Genomic DNA, 14,968 nt, shown 5'->3' with positions numbered 1-14,968 from the left:
AACTAAATTCTTTAAAAAAAGAATCTTAATTTCTCAAATTTTTCTAGATTTTATTCATAATGAATTATGTCTCCTAAATGAATAGTTCATGTGTAATGAAAGCCATGTTTCTCCTGAACAAAGTAACAAAATGATATATAATAAGTGTGGGTGCATTTAATATGAAAAGGGTGAATTACGCTTGAAGAGACATACAGCACAAATTCCAGGTTTTGTTTATGTTTTGTTTTGATCCCAACATGTACAACTGGCACAGGTCTGGAGCAAGAGTCAGTCACAGTTTATATACCAACTTTTAGGCAAACAATCTCGAAGACACACAGTTAAAAGTTTTTCGTTGTATTTATTGTTGACTATTCAGACGGACATTGTTGGTAAAAAAAAAAATACTTTGTTGCATGAATGTATAAACAGTTTTGCAGAGACCGTATGATTTTAATTTTCATTGTTAATTAGACTAACATTTACTAGGAGAGTGAATTTTGCCCATTAAAAAATTTCATTTTTTCTTTAGCAATTCAGTCATTTCTGGAACCACCTAAAAGAAAAAATATATATATATTTTTTAAAGTAAATCATAACAAAAACACAGTATTATCTGGTCATAACCTATTTTATAAAGTAGCATATAACAAACAGGTAATTATACATTTCTAGAAGTCCTCTTATGTTGCAATTATTGATACCACCTATTATTTATGGAATTAGTTAAGCACACAAGAACAAGTTTATGTGAGGTTTACTATATAATAATATCCAACATATATAAACGGCAACGAGAGGCTGGCTATGTGTGTATATATAGACACATTATAAATTTGGTCTAGAGACATTTCTGGGTGATAAAATAAGATACACCCCCTTTTAGTGCTAAATTTAACCTTTTTAAGTAAATACTACTATGTGGAAAAATGGCTCAACTTGTCACTCCAGATGTTTAGAAATGACAGATGTTAGACTGGTTCTGCCTCATATTAACCGTAGTGACCAAAGTTAGCCATCACTGCTCAAGGGGGTTTATTCACTAATCAGAGATCAGAAGAAAGCTGACAACCAAATAGAAAAAAAATATATAGGTCAGAGTGCCTAGGTTTTAGAATTCAGGGGTCAAACGCCAAGTCTTTCCTCACCCCCACAGTGTATGAATTCATAGCGTGGTTTGTGTGTGGACAACTGTACAATATTAACCAATATCTATACAGTGTAATAAAACAGAGTCTGTGTTCAGAGATTCTGTCCAAGCACTAGCATGGTGTTAACCCATGAATATCAATTGGGTATTCCTAAGGGGGGGGGGGGGGGGGGGAGAGATGAGGTGTCCCGCTGTTCTCGCTTAAAAATCCTCTCTGATGAAAACATTCCTTTAATTATTTACAATATCTACATTTCCATCAGGTGGAATTAATACGCTACTACAAAATTTATTGAGGAAGTTGTCTACATGTTGTATCCTGCAAGTGGCTCGGTCTCTGAATGTGCCAGCAGGCATCAGTTCAGGAACCGCATTAAGTGCTGGCACTACCACCTGATTTCCCTCAGTAGACTGACAAAAGACTTGTTGTGTGGGGCCAAGCAGCTCATCCTGAGCTTGCCATGCTTTGTACAAGAAAAACAAACAAAATGCAAACTACATGAAGATATTAAACATCACCATAAATGCAAAAATTCCAATTACTGTTTATAGGAGATCAATTATTTGGCTTCTTTGGCATAACACGTTCACTGGCGCATATTGGAAACAGATGTTCATTTGTTTGTATGGCAAAACATCTAGTACTAGGCATGCCACAGTCAAAGTAGTGAATGACTATTGTGGGAAAAACCATTAAAAATAAATAAATACGCTTTACCCCATGCATGCACACTGGAAACTAGTATGAGTGCCAGGCACTGCTGAGACAGTGTGATTGGCTAACAGTTTTAAATTCAATTACATGGTTACTTAGGCTGAAAAGAGTTCGGACTCTCTCACATCTGGTTTTGTTGTTGATCCAAAATCCAAAATATAGATCATATAGGTCATATTTTATTTATTTTCTAGGGAACCTTTGTCATTAAAACATTTATGTAGCTTTGCAGCTATTGTTAAATATAAAGGGATGCTCCAGACCCGTAAAGTGCCTTACATCTGAAGAATGTGTCCTTTTTTTTTATTTTTTATGAAGTGCAGATTTCAAAAGAAATTTGGACTTTTCATAAATGAACCTTGTTACACCCTCCTGGCTGCCAATCAGACAACCGGTTTGGTTAGTTCAGTGAAGTTAAATCGGCCAGAGCACCCGTCTTGAAAAGACTTCTCTTCAAGCTGCATTGGGAAGCCTGTGATTGGACAGCCATGGAAAGTTTGGATTGGGGAGGAAGGGGAGGGGATAATAAGCGATTTGCATATTTTGCAAGCTGTGTTTAAATATATCCCCACTGACAAAAATACATACACATAAATGTAAGAATGTTTTGTTTTTGTATTTGGACAGTGGAATGTTAATGGATAATAATGGATAATAAAAACTTTTTTTTTTTTTTTTTACTACGGTGGGAGCACTTTTAATCTCCGAGAATAAAATGAACAATGTGATACTTGCATAATATGACCCAAACAATCAGAGAATATATTATATTACCTTAAATAAATCTGCAACCAAACCGTAGTCAGACACCTGGAATATAGGAGCCTCTGGATCCTTGTTTATGGCAACAATAGTCTGAAAACATAGACCATGTGATAGTGAGTACTTGTGGATCAGAGAAGCAATGAAGGCAGGCTTAGAGAGCAGTAATTAAAGGGATTTTTTACACTAAAGATTAGGGAGGCAGGTACACAGTCAAAAATCACACACCTATGGCCTGCTCAATAAAATAAAAGCGGATACAAGCAATAAACAACTTTTACAAAGAAAATTGGATCATTTTTAAGTTTAAGAAGCTTTTTCAAGTAAAATGCAAACTCAAATCCTGGACTTCATCTATCATGGAGTAAGATAAAGGATCCAGAGCCACCTTTCCCAGGTGGGATTATGCTCCACATACATATGACAAGAGCTTCTCCAGCACAGAGGACCTGGGACGTAGTACCTAACTTAACTTTATTTGTAATTAATGCTGATTTACGGTTGGGACCAGTCATTCAAGATTGGGTTAACTGAGCAGGCATCCACAATGACTCACACAGTTATTTGCATTTTATTTTTAAGTGAATTTAAAGCGGCACGGTCACGCCGAACTTATCTTTCTCCTATTGATTCCTCTTCTCTTCCTCCCTCAGGATTGTTTTTTCTTTAAAACATAAGACAAAGTGGGGACTACGGGTGGGGGCAAATGTAAAAATAACCCCCTAGTCGTGTGTGTGTGTGGGGTAATTTTTTACATTTAGCCCCCACCTGTTGCCCATGGATGGGGGCTGGGGTCCTCCCCCTATTGCCACTTGGGGCCCCAACCCGCCACTCATGGGTTGGGGGGACTATATGTCCCCCCCATTGTAACTTAGGGCTCCCACCTACCGCTCATCGGTGGGGGCCAGAATAATAAGTTCTCCCCCTATTGTCATGTAGGGCCCCTACCCGCTGCACATGGGTGGGGGCTGGGGTGAAGGACAATAAGTCCTCCCCCCTATTGTCATTTAGGACCCCCACCTGCTGGGAGAGGAGATGCAGTAAGTCCCCCCCCCCCCCCCCCCGCCTATTGTAACTTAGGAAACTGACCTAACGGAGGTACGATCTTATATAGCAGTCCAGAGAACAATAACAGAAGGTAAGTGTAATCAACCTCTATTAACCCCTTAACACCGCAGCCAAATGTACAAGTTGTGAACGAAACAAAATGTAAACAAAACCTGGCATTTGCGCTATATGTCTGTCAAACCGTAATTCACCTCTTTCATATTAAATGCACCCCCCCCTTATTATATATCATTTTATTCAGGGGAAACAGGGCTTTCATTTAATATCAAATATTTAGCTATGAAACATAATTTAATATGAAAAACATGGGAGAAAAAATGATTTATTTTTATTTTTTTAGTTCTACGTGACATTTTAACTGTCAATGTCATAATACTGTTTGCTTTTACTGCAATAAAATACACATATTTGGTAGTATCTCGCAGTCAGTCCGTCCGGGCCTGGGCTTTTGCCTTTTGGCAGAGTTTTGATAGCGAGGGACAATTCATCTTGGGAGAAGGGCTTGTCTAGTGTGAGGGCTGTGTCAATAGGGATGGTGTGTGGGAGATTTGAGGCGACATAGTCCCTCAGGTCATTGGGCTGCTGGGCCGGAAGGACCAGATTGTAGAGGTCTTTGTAAAAGGTGCTAAATGTTGTGGCTATGTCTTCAGTCGTATTGCATTGTTTCCCTGTTTTGTCGGTAATTCTATCAATAAACGATCTCTGGCGTTTAGCTTTCAGTGCACGGGCCAGTAATTTCCCGCTTTTGTTTCCTTGTGTGTAAAAGGAACCTCTAGTCAGCTGGACTGCCCTGTGGGCCTTAAGGGATAGTAGTGAACACAGTTCCATACGTAGGGCCGTGAGCTTTTGGAAACGCTCGGCCGTAGGATCTCGTTTGTGTAGGGATTCAGCAGATTGTATATTTGCTGTAAGAGAGTTAAGCTTTTGTGTGCGTTCTTTTTTAATTCTAGATCCCCATTTGATTAGTGTGCCTCTCGTGGCCCCCTTCTGTGCCTCCCAAACCCATTGGTCAGATACGTCTGCTGTGTCATTATCTGTAAAGTAATTGCTTAGTGTCTGTCTTAGGTCGTCCATTACTCTAGGGTCGTCCAGCAGGGTGTCGTTCAGGTGCCAGTGTGTAGTGTGTTGGATGTCTTTCTGGAGGGTGATAGATAGAAATACCGGGGCATGGTCAGACCACGTGATGTTCCCAATGGATGCTTCCCTCAGCAATGGAAGGTGTCTATGGGTAAGGAGGAACATGTCAATCCTGGAGTAACTGTTTGCTACTTGGGAGTAATACGAGTAATCCCTCTCTTGTGGGTGTAGTAGACGCCAACAGTCCATTAATTGGTGGGTATGGAGGACATTAGAGAATAGTGCCCGTTGGTGGCGACGGGAGTCAGTGGTCTCTGATGAACTGTCAATTGAGTGGTCTAGTACCATGTTCCAGTCCCCCGCTGCAATGACAACCCCCTCAGCAAAACTTTCTAATTTGGTTAGGCAAGAGCGTATAAAGGGTACTTGGTCTGAGTTTGGAGCGTATACACTCGCCAAAGTTGTAAGCAAATACAAATCTACCCCTTGGGTCAGTTTTGACGCTGATCTCGGTAAAAGCAGCGCTGGATGTAATCAGAATCGCCACCCCTCTGGATTTTCGCTTTGTATAATTGCTATAGTAGGACATTTGAATACGTTTTGTTCTGAGTTTTGGCTTAAATTCTCCCTTGTAATGGGTCTCCTGCAGGAATACTAGGTCAGCTCCCTGCCTGTCTATTTCTTGTGCTAGCATCATTCTTTTCATCGGGGTATTCAGACCCCTAACATTCAGAGACATGAGCTTAGTGTAGGCCATGGTGTCTGTGCGTGTGGCCATTTGGATCAATGTGCAACCATAGGAGTGCGCTTTCTATTGTAGCGCAGATTATGATAGCGGAGGCAGAGGTGGAGTGGGCAGAGGGAACTGGGGTAAAACTTGGACTATATACAAAATGATATGAGAGTGTCATATCAGTAGAGAGTTTGGCGCTGCACGTGTGGGTGACGCTGTCGTGTCCACAGGCAGTGGTAGGTCGCCTCTCTGGGGGTGGTGACCAGGCGGTCTAACCGAGGGCTAGTGGGGATACTCCTAGGGTGGTTGGAAAGCTGATGACAATGCCCCCATTCTTCTAGGGAATAGGACAGTGGAGGGTCTGTGTGATAACATCAACCTCCCTAGGGGCCAGGTCTGCTAGAACATACATATAAGCGTGTTTCTAATATCTGGTGCCAGAGGGCCTGGTATCGGCATATTCTACATTCTATAACGTAATATTGGCAACAAGAAAATATAACATTCAAAACAGGTATACAGTTCAGTGCATGGTGAAGGCATTAAGTTGAGATTTAATGTAAAGGATATGGTAGTATAGCTCTGCCAGAGCTCAGGCCGCTCGATCTCTAGGTGAGGTAGGTACACTAGCACCGGAATTAATCCCCCACTTTCTTAAGACACTTAATGGCTTGACCCAGGGTGACCCGCTACCGCCCCCGATGCTGAATGCGTCGATCACAATTATCCCCAAACCCGGCAAAGACCCCACGCAATGTGGGAGCTACAGGCCCATTTCATTAATAAACCTAGATCTAAAATTAATGGCAAAGATGATCGCTAATCGGCTTAAACCCCTATTGCCAGACTTAATACATCCTGACCAGGCCGGCTTTGTCCCGGGCCGCGAAGCCAGGGACAACACCACAAAAATATTAAACGTCATCCACGGGGCGACAGTGAAGGACACACCAACACTGCTTATGGCGATAGACGCAGAAAAGGCCTTTGACAGGGTGGATTGGTCTTATCTGTTCATGGTCCTGGAGGTCCTGGGGACCGGTCCGAGACTGAGGAACTGGATACAAACCTTATACAGGGGACCGTCCGCCCATGTCAGGGTCAATGGCCATTTATCCACACCCTTTCAGATTAATAACGGTACGCGCCAGGGATGCCCTCTTTCACCCCTCTTATTTGTTCTCGCTATGGAACCCTTTTTAACGGCTATCAGAAACAACACTAACATACAAGGGTACAGGTACCCTGGAGGTGAGACGAAGGTTGCAGCATTTGCGGACGACGTCCTCTTCACGATCACCGACCCAATAAAAACCCTCCCGCAGATACAAACTGAGATAGGACTCTTCGGGGCCCTCTCTAATTTTAAAATAAATGCCGACAAATGCGAAATCCTAGGGATTTCTGTACGACCGGCCCTACAGACGCTCATACAACGCACTCACGCCTTCCCATGGACACGAACCGGGCTGACTTACCTGGGAATCAAACTAACCGCACCGTCCAAAGGCCTATACAAACTCAACTACATTCCCCTCCTAAACAACATCAAGCAAGACCTCCATAAATGGGACCTCCCCCACTTCTCACTCATGGGTCGGATCAACATCTTGAAGATGATGGTCCTCCCGAAAATACTTTACCTATTCCAGGCTCTGCCAATTCCACTCCCTAGAGACTTTTTTAGACAAATGCGAACACTGTTTCTCCACTATACCTGGGGCAACAAACCGGCTAGAATAGCCTACTCCACACTAACATCCACCATAGAGAGCGGTGGCCTGGGTCTACCCCACATATACAAATATTATGTTGCGGTATTGTTCACCCGTATAAAGGAATGGACAAACACTAGTAGGAAAAAATCATGGTACGACCTAGAACAGAGCTTTGTACAGCTCCCCCTCCATACACTACCGTGGCAAACATGTTCACTTAAAAGACTATCACCAACTCATCACCCACTCACACACAATATCCTAACACTGTGGAGGCGTTACAAAAACACATGGGGTCTATCCCCAGGACTCTCAAGATTTTTCCCCCTGGCAGATAACCCAGATTTCCAGCGAGGACAGGGCAGCCCCATCCTATCAAGACTCACGGGATCGCCAAATCCAGGCATCACAGAGGTACTGGAAGCTGGTAACCCACCTACATTAAAGGCTCTTGCCAGGCGAAACAAGCAGGACACGCTCCTCGACATAATGGGCAGAACACAACTTAAAAACTTCTTAAATAGGTCGGTCATCCCCTTCTGGCGCCCAAGGGAGGACACCCCCTTTGAAACCCTATGTAACCCAGAAGTCACCCAGGAGGAGGAAGATCTGCCGCGGGGGGGCTCCCTGGGAGTCCCCCCAACCGCGATCGCCGGCGTGGGACCACCGGCGACCGGGTAAGTAAAAAAAAAACGGCAGGCGTATATTTACGTCCTGCGGCGTTTAGAGCCGCTTTTAAAAGGACGTAAATATACGCCCGCCGGACTTAAAGGGTTAACGGGATACTGTAGTGCCAGGAATACAAAGCTGTATTCCTCCCCTCCCTGGTACATAAAGGGTTAGAACTATTTATTTACTTATCTTATTCCAGCACCGATGTCCCTGCTCCATCTAATGCGCATGAGCGGCAAATTGATTCAATGTTTTCCTATGGGGAAAAATCTGATTCTGGAGGACCTCATGCAGAGTGTGAGGACGTCCAGCATCAGATAACGGACCGAAAGTTTGTTTCGAATCAGGAAACCATCTAATGGCTGTATGTTAGACAGCCACAGAGGGCAGACTTAGAGCTGTAATGTAAACCGTGCAAAAGGGACCTGAAGTGGTCTGGGTGCCTACTGTGTCCATTTAAGCTTAGTGTACAAGCAGTTTTGCAGAGTGAATGAGGACATATTTTTCATTGCAAGGATAGAAGTCTCATACAGTTTTAAGAATTATTTGCCGATAGGGGCTATATTGAGAATCACTGCAAGAATAACCCAAATCCTTCATGATGTCCTATGAAATGTATGGAGGAAGAAAGTATTCATCAATGAGCAATACACACAGAACCCTAAACATTATTTATTAGTCAACTTTGAGCAGGCAGGATTAAAAATAGTCTAGCACTCTCTCATTACTTATTCATTATCAACATAATATTAAAGGGGAAATTCATAAATATTTATTGTAGAATGAGCCTCTAATGACATACAGACACGCAGAGACAAACACTCACAGAACAAACTCACAAAGTAAATAAAAATAAACATTAAGTGAGCTTGTATCCCATTTGGTTACCTTCTCATGTACTAATGTGAGCTCATTCTTTGCAGTATAGTGGGGGAGCCTAAGAACTAAGCATCTTTGTGTCAAAATAGAAGGAAAGTCGAGGCACTCCAAGATACAAATCAGGCAATTTTATTGAACCCACTCCATCTGGTACAATGTGGGGCCTTTAAGTTAGTAGAGGCTGGAATAGGACAACCAGCACATCATCCTCTTTTTGCAGACGTGATTGGCACGCGGATAATAAACTGAGCCAGAAAGAGCTCCTTTCTCAGATTCCCTTGCAGGGCACATCAGGACATAATCCCCTGATCTCCCTGCCAGTTGTAAAGTGCCTATTGCTGCAGGGCATTAGTGCAATGCATGAGCTCCCTGGCAGTGTTTGACACATGGTCACTAACAACTGGCAGCTGGTCAGCCCACAGTAAGGCGTACCGGGCTATCGTACTGAGCAGTGACAATGTGGTGGGTAGCCTTCTCTCTGGCACCCTGTGCATTTAAACAGGTCACACATACCTTGGATCTACCATGTACAGATTAACTATGAAATTGGAGAGAAATCTGTATAATAATCCCACAACAGATATGTTTGTTATCAAATGAAGAAACACAAAACAATGTTATTTTAGGTTCTACAGTTTGCAATATATTATCAGGGCAAGTCCCATTCCCATGCTTCTGTGCCGGTATTGTTAAATAGTTCAATATATTATAAAATTACCTTGCTATCCTTCATCCCAGCCAGATGCTGAATGGCCCCAGAGATCCCAACGGCAATATAGAGCTCCTGAAAGGAATACAGAATGTTAACATTGTAATACCAGCTGTGCACGACATGGCAAGAAAGGTAAGAGATCAGATCACATCCTGAAACCCAGAGGTACTGACACTTCACCGACATACATAACCCGCAAGGCACATTGCGTTACAGTGTTATTCACCGGTTTTGGGAGTTTGTTCCTCAAGAAGTAGACACAAGGAGAATGCAAAAACAGAATAGTAACCAGACATTCATAGAAGGAGGCCTCATTGTGATTACTAATCAAAGGTATACTCCAGTCCAGGTTAGCTTGCTGAAGCACTTAAAAGGGACGCTCAGGACCCCCTGAAGCGCTTTAGCTTGATTAAATGCTATATGTGTAAAGAGTGTGTCCTCTTTTTCATTTTACAAGAGGTGCACATGACAATAGACATTGGCACGTTTCTAAATTAACCTCCCCATGGATACCGCGGTACAAAACACACCACTCAAAATACCATTTACTATACTGAAGATCAACCGTTATTGCAATACCCTACCACGCAACCAGGATCTCCACAGAAAACCTTCCAAGTGCAAGTCTTTATGCTTACAGGGCGATAGACTGCATAGAGGCATATTCCAGCTGTACAAACAGTTGATCACTTGCAAACAAACCTCACCTCCGAAGTTTATGGTGCAGTGGGAAGATGGACTTGAGACAGTATGTTCGGAGAAACAGTGGACTAAAATGTCCCTGTTCCTGCACTGTTCATCATTTCAGCTCCACCATTCGGGAAACTAATGTCCTGAATGTCGCAGTAGTACCAAACGCCACACCTAATCCATACATTTTTCCAGTAGGTACCAGACAAAGGCTGAAGATGTGTCTCTGGAGTGGAGATGATGCGCCACAAATGGTGGGTTTGCCCAACCACAAGGCCTTTCTGGAGAAAAATTTATGAGGTCACGACGTTTATAGTTGAGAAGAGATCACCATTTGCTCCAGAGAACATGTTGTTTAACCACTTTCCCCTCTCAATTTCCAAATACAAAAATGGGGGGGCGGGGCCGGGCCGCCAAGCAGCATGGCAGCAGAACACGGAGGCTCCGAGCTTAAGCCCTAAAAAACGGCATAAAACTTGCTAAAAACCTGCCCCAGGACCGGATTACATGCTGCAATACAATGGGGCACTACCCGAACACCCATATGATACCAGATTACGGCCAAAAATTCACGGGGAGCACCGAAACTGATGAACCCGGCCTACACACCTGCATAAGCCTGCTTGAGGGCAGCTGCAGACAGAGAACAGATGCCTGATTGCCTGACCGGAAGAAAAAGCACACCAGCTATGTGGACGCTGGTGGAGATTTACACGGGTGAGAGCAGCGGCCCCGCTCCGCCCCCCCCCCGGCCGGTGGGGGTAATCCCGGCCTCATGGAGGATGCAAGCCCTGGGACGGACGCAGCCGCCCGGGGTACACGCTGGCCTCCTGTACAGGCAATGACTGCCTAACCGCGGCCGCCTGCTATCTCGACCCGAAGTCAAGGGACGATTATTGCCTGTGCTACAGGATCAACACACACCCTGGACTTAACGGCCTACAACAGCCCTGTCTTACCCTCAGAAGCTGTCTCGTGGATGAAGGAGACGCACCAGGAAGGTCTGGCATGGGCGACTCGCGCTGGCCCCGGCAGGACCAGGTACCGGACGGATCAACCAGGCCGTGACCTCGACCGCGGGAGAGGTGGGTGCCCGGGCATCAAGGTCTGGGGTGCCCGGGAAGCCTAGTCCCTGGCGCCGCGAGCCCGGTGGGGCGGGATTGTGCCGACCCCCTCGACGGACCGGTGGTCGTGGGGGGCGGATGCCGGCTCCAAGTATGTGGCCGGCGTCGGGTGAGACACAGGGACACACTCCTCAAGGGAACCACGCAGAGCTGGGGAGGTGCAGGGAGCAGCCGGCCGGAGGGTTTTTGTGGTGGGGCCCAACGAACAGCCTCAGCTCCTGAGTGCCCACGGAACTGTGGGGGACCCGACCGGTGAGCGGTGATCGGACTGGGGGTGAGGGAAGGAGGCCTGGCACCCCGGGGACAGTGTGGGGGTAGCACCATGGGAGGCCTTCCCAGATGGACATGGGAATTCACACAGCGGCCCTGCGGATCACGGGCCTGCATTTGCAAGCTACGTTTATTTCTTACTTATTTTATTTTTAAGTTTCCACATTTTGCATATAATATGTTATGCTAGTTGGTATATGCGGTATAAAGGCGACCCTCTTGATAGGGCGATCCAATCGACTGATAACTCGCATGTGTATTATCAAAGTTGCAGTTATATCGTGTGTCTTTGTACATGCCTTGGCGGTGTAGGCTGACTTGGTGGCGGAGAGCCGGCGCCGCATTGGCAGAGTGGGTAGTTTAGTCCATAGTGCCCATAGGGGCCATAAGTTGATACTGTTCACTAATGTATATTTAATGACTGACTGCTGCATAATGGTTTGATCTTAACGCTTTTTTAAATTCACGATTGATGCAAACATTTTCTCACTCTGTCATTTAGTCACAGTTTAAGCTGCTTAGAAACCGGCAGTAAGTGCATATATATATGGCTTAGAATGGCAAAAATTACACTAACAGTTTAGTCACTCAGCCTTATAAGTCACTGCTACATTGACATACTTGAGTGACTCTCAGCATTAGCCCCAGAAAGCATACGTCATCTATGGTCACATATTGAAAGGGCCGGACAACTGCAATGTACAACGTACACCATTACGCCTCATCCTAATTATAGACATACCTATGCCCATTGCGGCGTATATCTGAACACTAACAGCTCTGATGATATTGCACTCAATCTGCGACATGGTTATTCGTTTAACTGGCCGCTGCCATAATGCTTATAGATAGGATCATACACTACATTGTGACGCCTGCCTTTTCTAATACTGTTTTCATATATGATTACCGTACTGCACGCTGTATTAAACTCTCAGAAATGCTTGTTCATTCTGATTTATATGCCTTTGCGCAGGCAATTACATACTACATATATCGCTTTAAATTGTGCCTGCTCATGTTCTTTTGCGCAACCAATAAAAATATTCAAAACAAATACAAAAATGTAAGTATGGAAGTAGTGATACTTAAAAAATAATAATATCATAAAAAAATAATAATCAGAAGCATTGTACTGGCAATAGCAGTGAGTGCTGTTCATGTGCCCTTTATCGCCAGTGAGAAGTGAGAAGCGGTGGATTAGACCAATCATCAGTAATGATGGCCTGGACTAGAGAGCATAGACTATCTCGGCAGGGGGGTGGGGTGCATGAGTTTACTTGTTTTAATGAATAGGTGGGGGTACCTAGAACTAAAGTAAAAACGTCAATGTTAAAAATAAACATGTCTGTTTTTAACGTCAGATTGCTCCTTTACAGGGACATTTCAAGTTTATAATTCCCCATTATCATACCAGGGTAAGACATTATTCAATGACTGGGATTTATTATCTTAAATATAACAACTCTTATCGGGAAGACCGTAGGTGCCCGACAAGAAAAGGTTTGAGGATACTATGTGAGGATGATGTGTTTTGGGGTAACAGCATGTTAAGCGCCCAGGCGCCTGGTCGCTAATTAAATTATCTTTCTTTTAGTAAATTATACCAGGGCACCAGGATTGTGCAATGCATTGTGTTTGAAATGACTCCCTGTTGTGGACACTGTATAGATAGCCGCTTGTCACCAATAAAGTGGGTCTGTTCTACCCTGCATCAAGCCTCAGCTGATGATTAGGGGGAGGAGCTATAATCACTTGTGGGGACTTTGGTGGTTGCGAGATTCCAATAACTAGGAGCTGTCCACCACACAAACATAATACTGAAAATCCTTGGAGTGGCAGTTCCCCTGGGCAAGCATTCACAATCTAGTAACCACCGTCACTGTGTAAGATGGATGACACCATCATACAACAATATTGACAAACACTCCATTGGGTGTCGAAACGTTGCAGTGTTCCACTTGCCTGAAGACAATGGAGTGCCTGGACATTTTTTCTAATACTGGTATTTATTATCTTCTGGGCTTATGCTGGTCCTTGGTTCAGCTAAGCACCATGTCTTAAGTGAATTGAGTGCAATTCTTTTTCCATTTTTGCAATTTAACTATCATACAACAAGACAGCAATCTGTCACGAAGGCAATACGTTCATCCAATTAGGGATCAACCGATTATTGGTTATTCTGTATTTTCAGCAATATCGACCAATAAAGATACCGATATTGCCGATAATGCAGACCAGGGCCGTTATCAAGGTCCTGGGAGGCCCAGCAACACTCTTACCTTTCCAGCAGCTCCCTTCAGCTCGCCTGTCTAACTCTCGCGAGTCCCGCGGCCATCAGAGCGTTAGACAGGGGACAGGGAAGGTAAGTAAGTGTTGCTGGGCCCCCCCCCCAATTGAATGCCATACGCCCCTCCATGGCCAGGTAAGAAGCAGGGGGGGGGACTAAAACAAAATATTAAAAAATATATATATATATTTTAAAAAAAATTTGTAAAAAAAAAATAAAAAATAGAAATGCCCCCCCACCCCATTTTACACACATTACATAACTTCACAAACACTCACTGCACAAACACACACACACACACTGCATTCACTGCAGACACATTGACGAACATGCTAGAACGCCGAGTGTGTTTGTATTTCCTCCTACCTTCTAAACCTGGCTACTAAATAAGGACTTCAAATTTTAAGCCCCAGAGTAATATCAATGTAACCAATAAGAACAAGTCTCTAAATTAAACTGACAGATCTAAGGGCCAATGGGGTAAAAGTTTGAAAACTGTCTTTATGCCACTTCACAAAAAAAAGCACGTGTATAGAGAAATAATCATACAACATGATAAAACATGACAGCCTCCTGAAGCACTATGTATGGCTTTCCCTTCATAACATTGGCTCATTTAGGCTGTCCCTTCACTCCTTTTAAAATCCCCCTCCCCCAGCTCCTGACTCACAATCTCATTAGTCAAATTTATTTCTGGGAGCCGTTTATGTTTCTACTTTTCCTTAACTTTACTGTCTTGGGGAATTACCATTCTTTTACATTAGGATATTTATTCTGAATAATGGTTCAACACACTTTTAAACCCCCACAGTCAGACACAGCTTATATCTTATTTATTATTTATTTATTAGTGGTATTTATGAAGCGGCAACTGATTCCGCAGCGCTGTACAATTAGTGGAGAACGTACAATATACACAGACAAATACAGGAGGTAGAGAGAGCCCTATCGATAAGCTGATAATTAGCCATTTAAGCTCTTTTATACAAAGTGCTTCGCTAGATAGCCCGTGAGCTTACAATCTAAAGGATACCGTGAGGATTTGAGACATCTTGTTGTTTCGATGTGTGCATTCTATACCGTGTACACGATACGTCAATCAAATGTCTGATTGTGGCATTAATAA

General features: G+C 43.8%; 1 protein-coding gene across 1 annotated transcript in view; it reads right to left on the bottom strand.

Moving 5' to 3' along the window:
* Positions 1-327: 327 nt before the first annotated feature.
* ETFA (electron transfer flavoprotein subunit alpha) overlaps positions 328-14,968 on the bottom strand; it is a 40,910-nt gene continuing 26,269 nt past the window's right edge. The window contains exons 10-12 of the mRNA XM_063445918.1: positions 9,475-9,540; positions 2,622-2,702; positions 328-538 (exon numbers count right to left, since the gene is read on the bottom strand). Of these exons, the coding sequence (XP_063301988.1) occupies positions 500-538; positions 2,622-2,702; positions 9,475-9,540 (186 nt within the window). The 3' untranslated portion in view covers positions 328-499. The remainder of the gene's footprint in view (positions 539-2,621; positions 2,703-9,474; positions 9,541-14,968) is intronic.

Source organism: Pelobates fuscus, chromosome 3 (genome assembly GCF_036172605.1).
Source record: "Pelobates fuscus isolate aPelFus1 chromosome 3, aPelFus1.pri, whole genome shotgun sequence".
NCBI lineage: Eukaryota > Metazoa > Chordata > Amphibia > Anura > Pelobatidae > Pelobates > Pelobates fuscus.
Note: the sequence above shows the minus strand (reverse complement) of the source record. Positions and strands in the feature narration are given on the sequence as shown.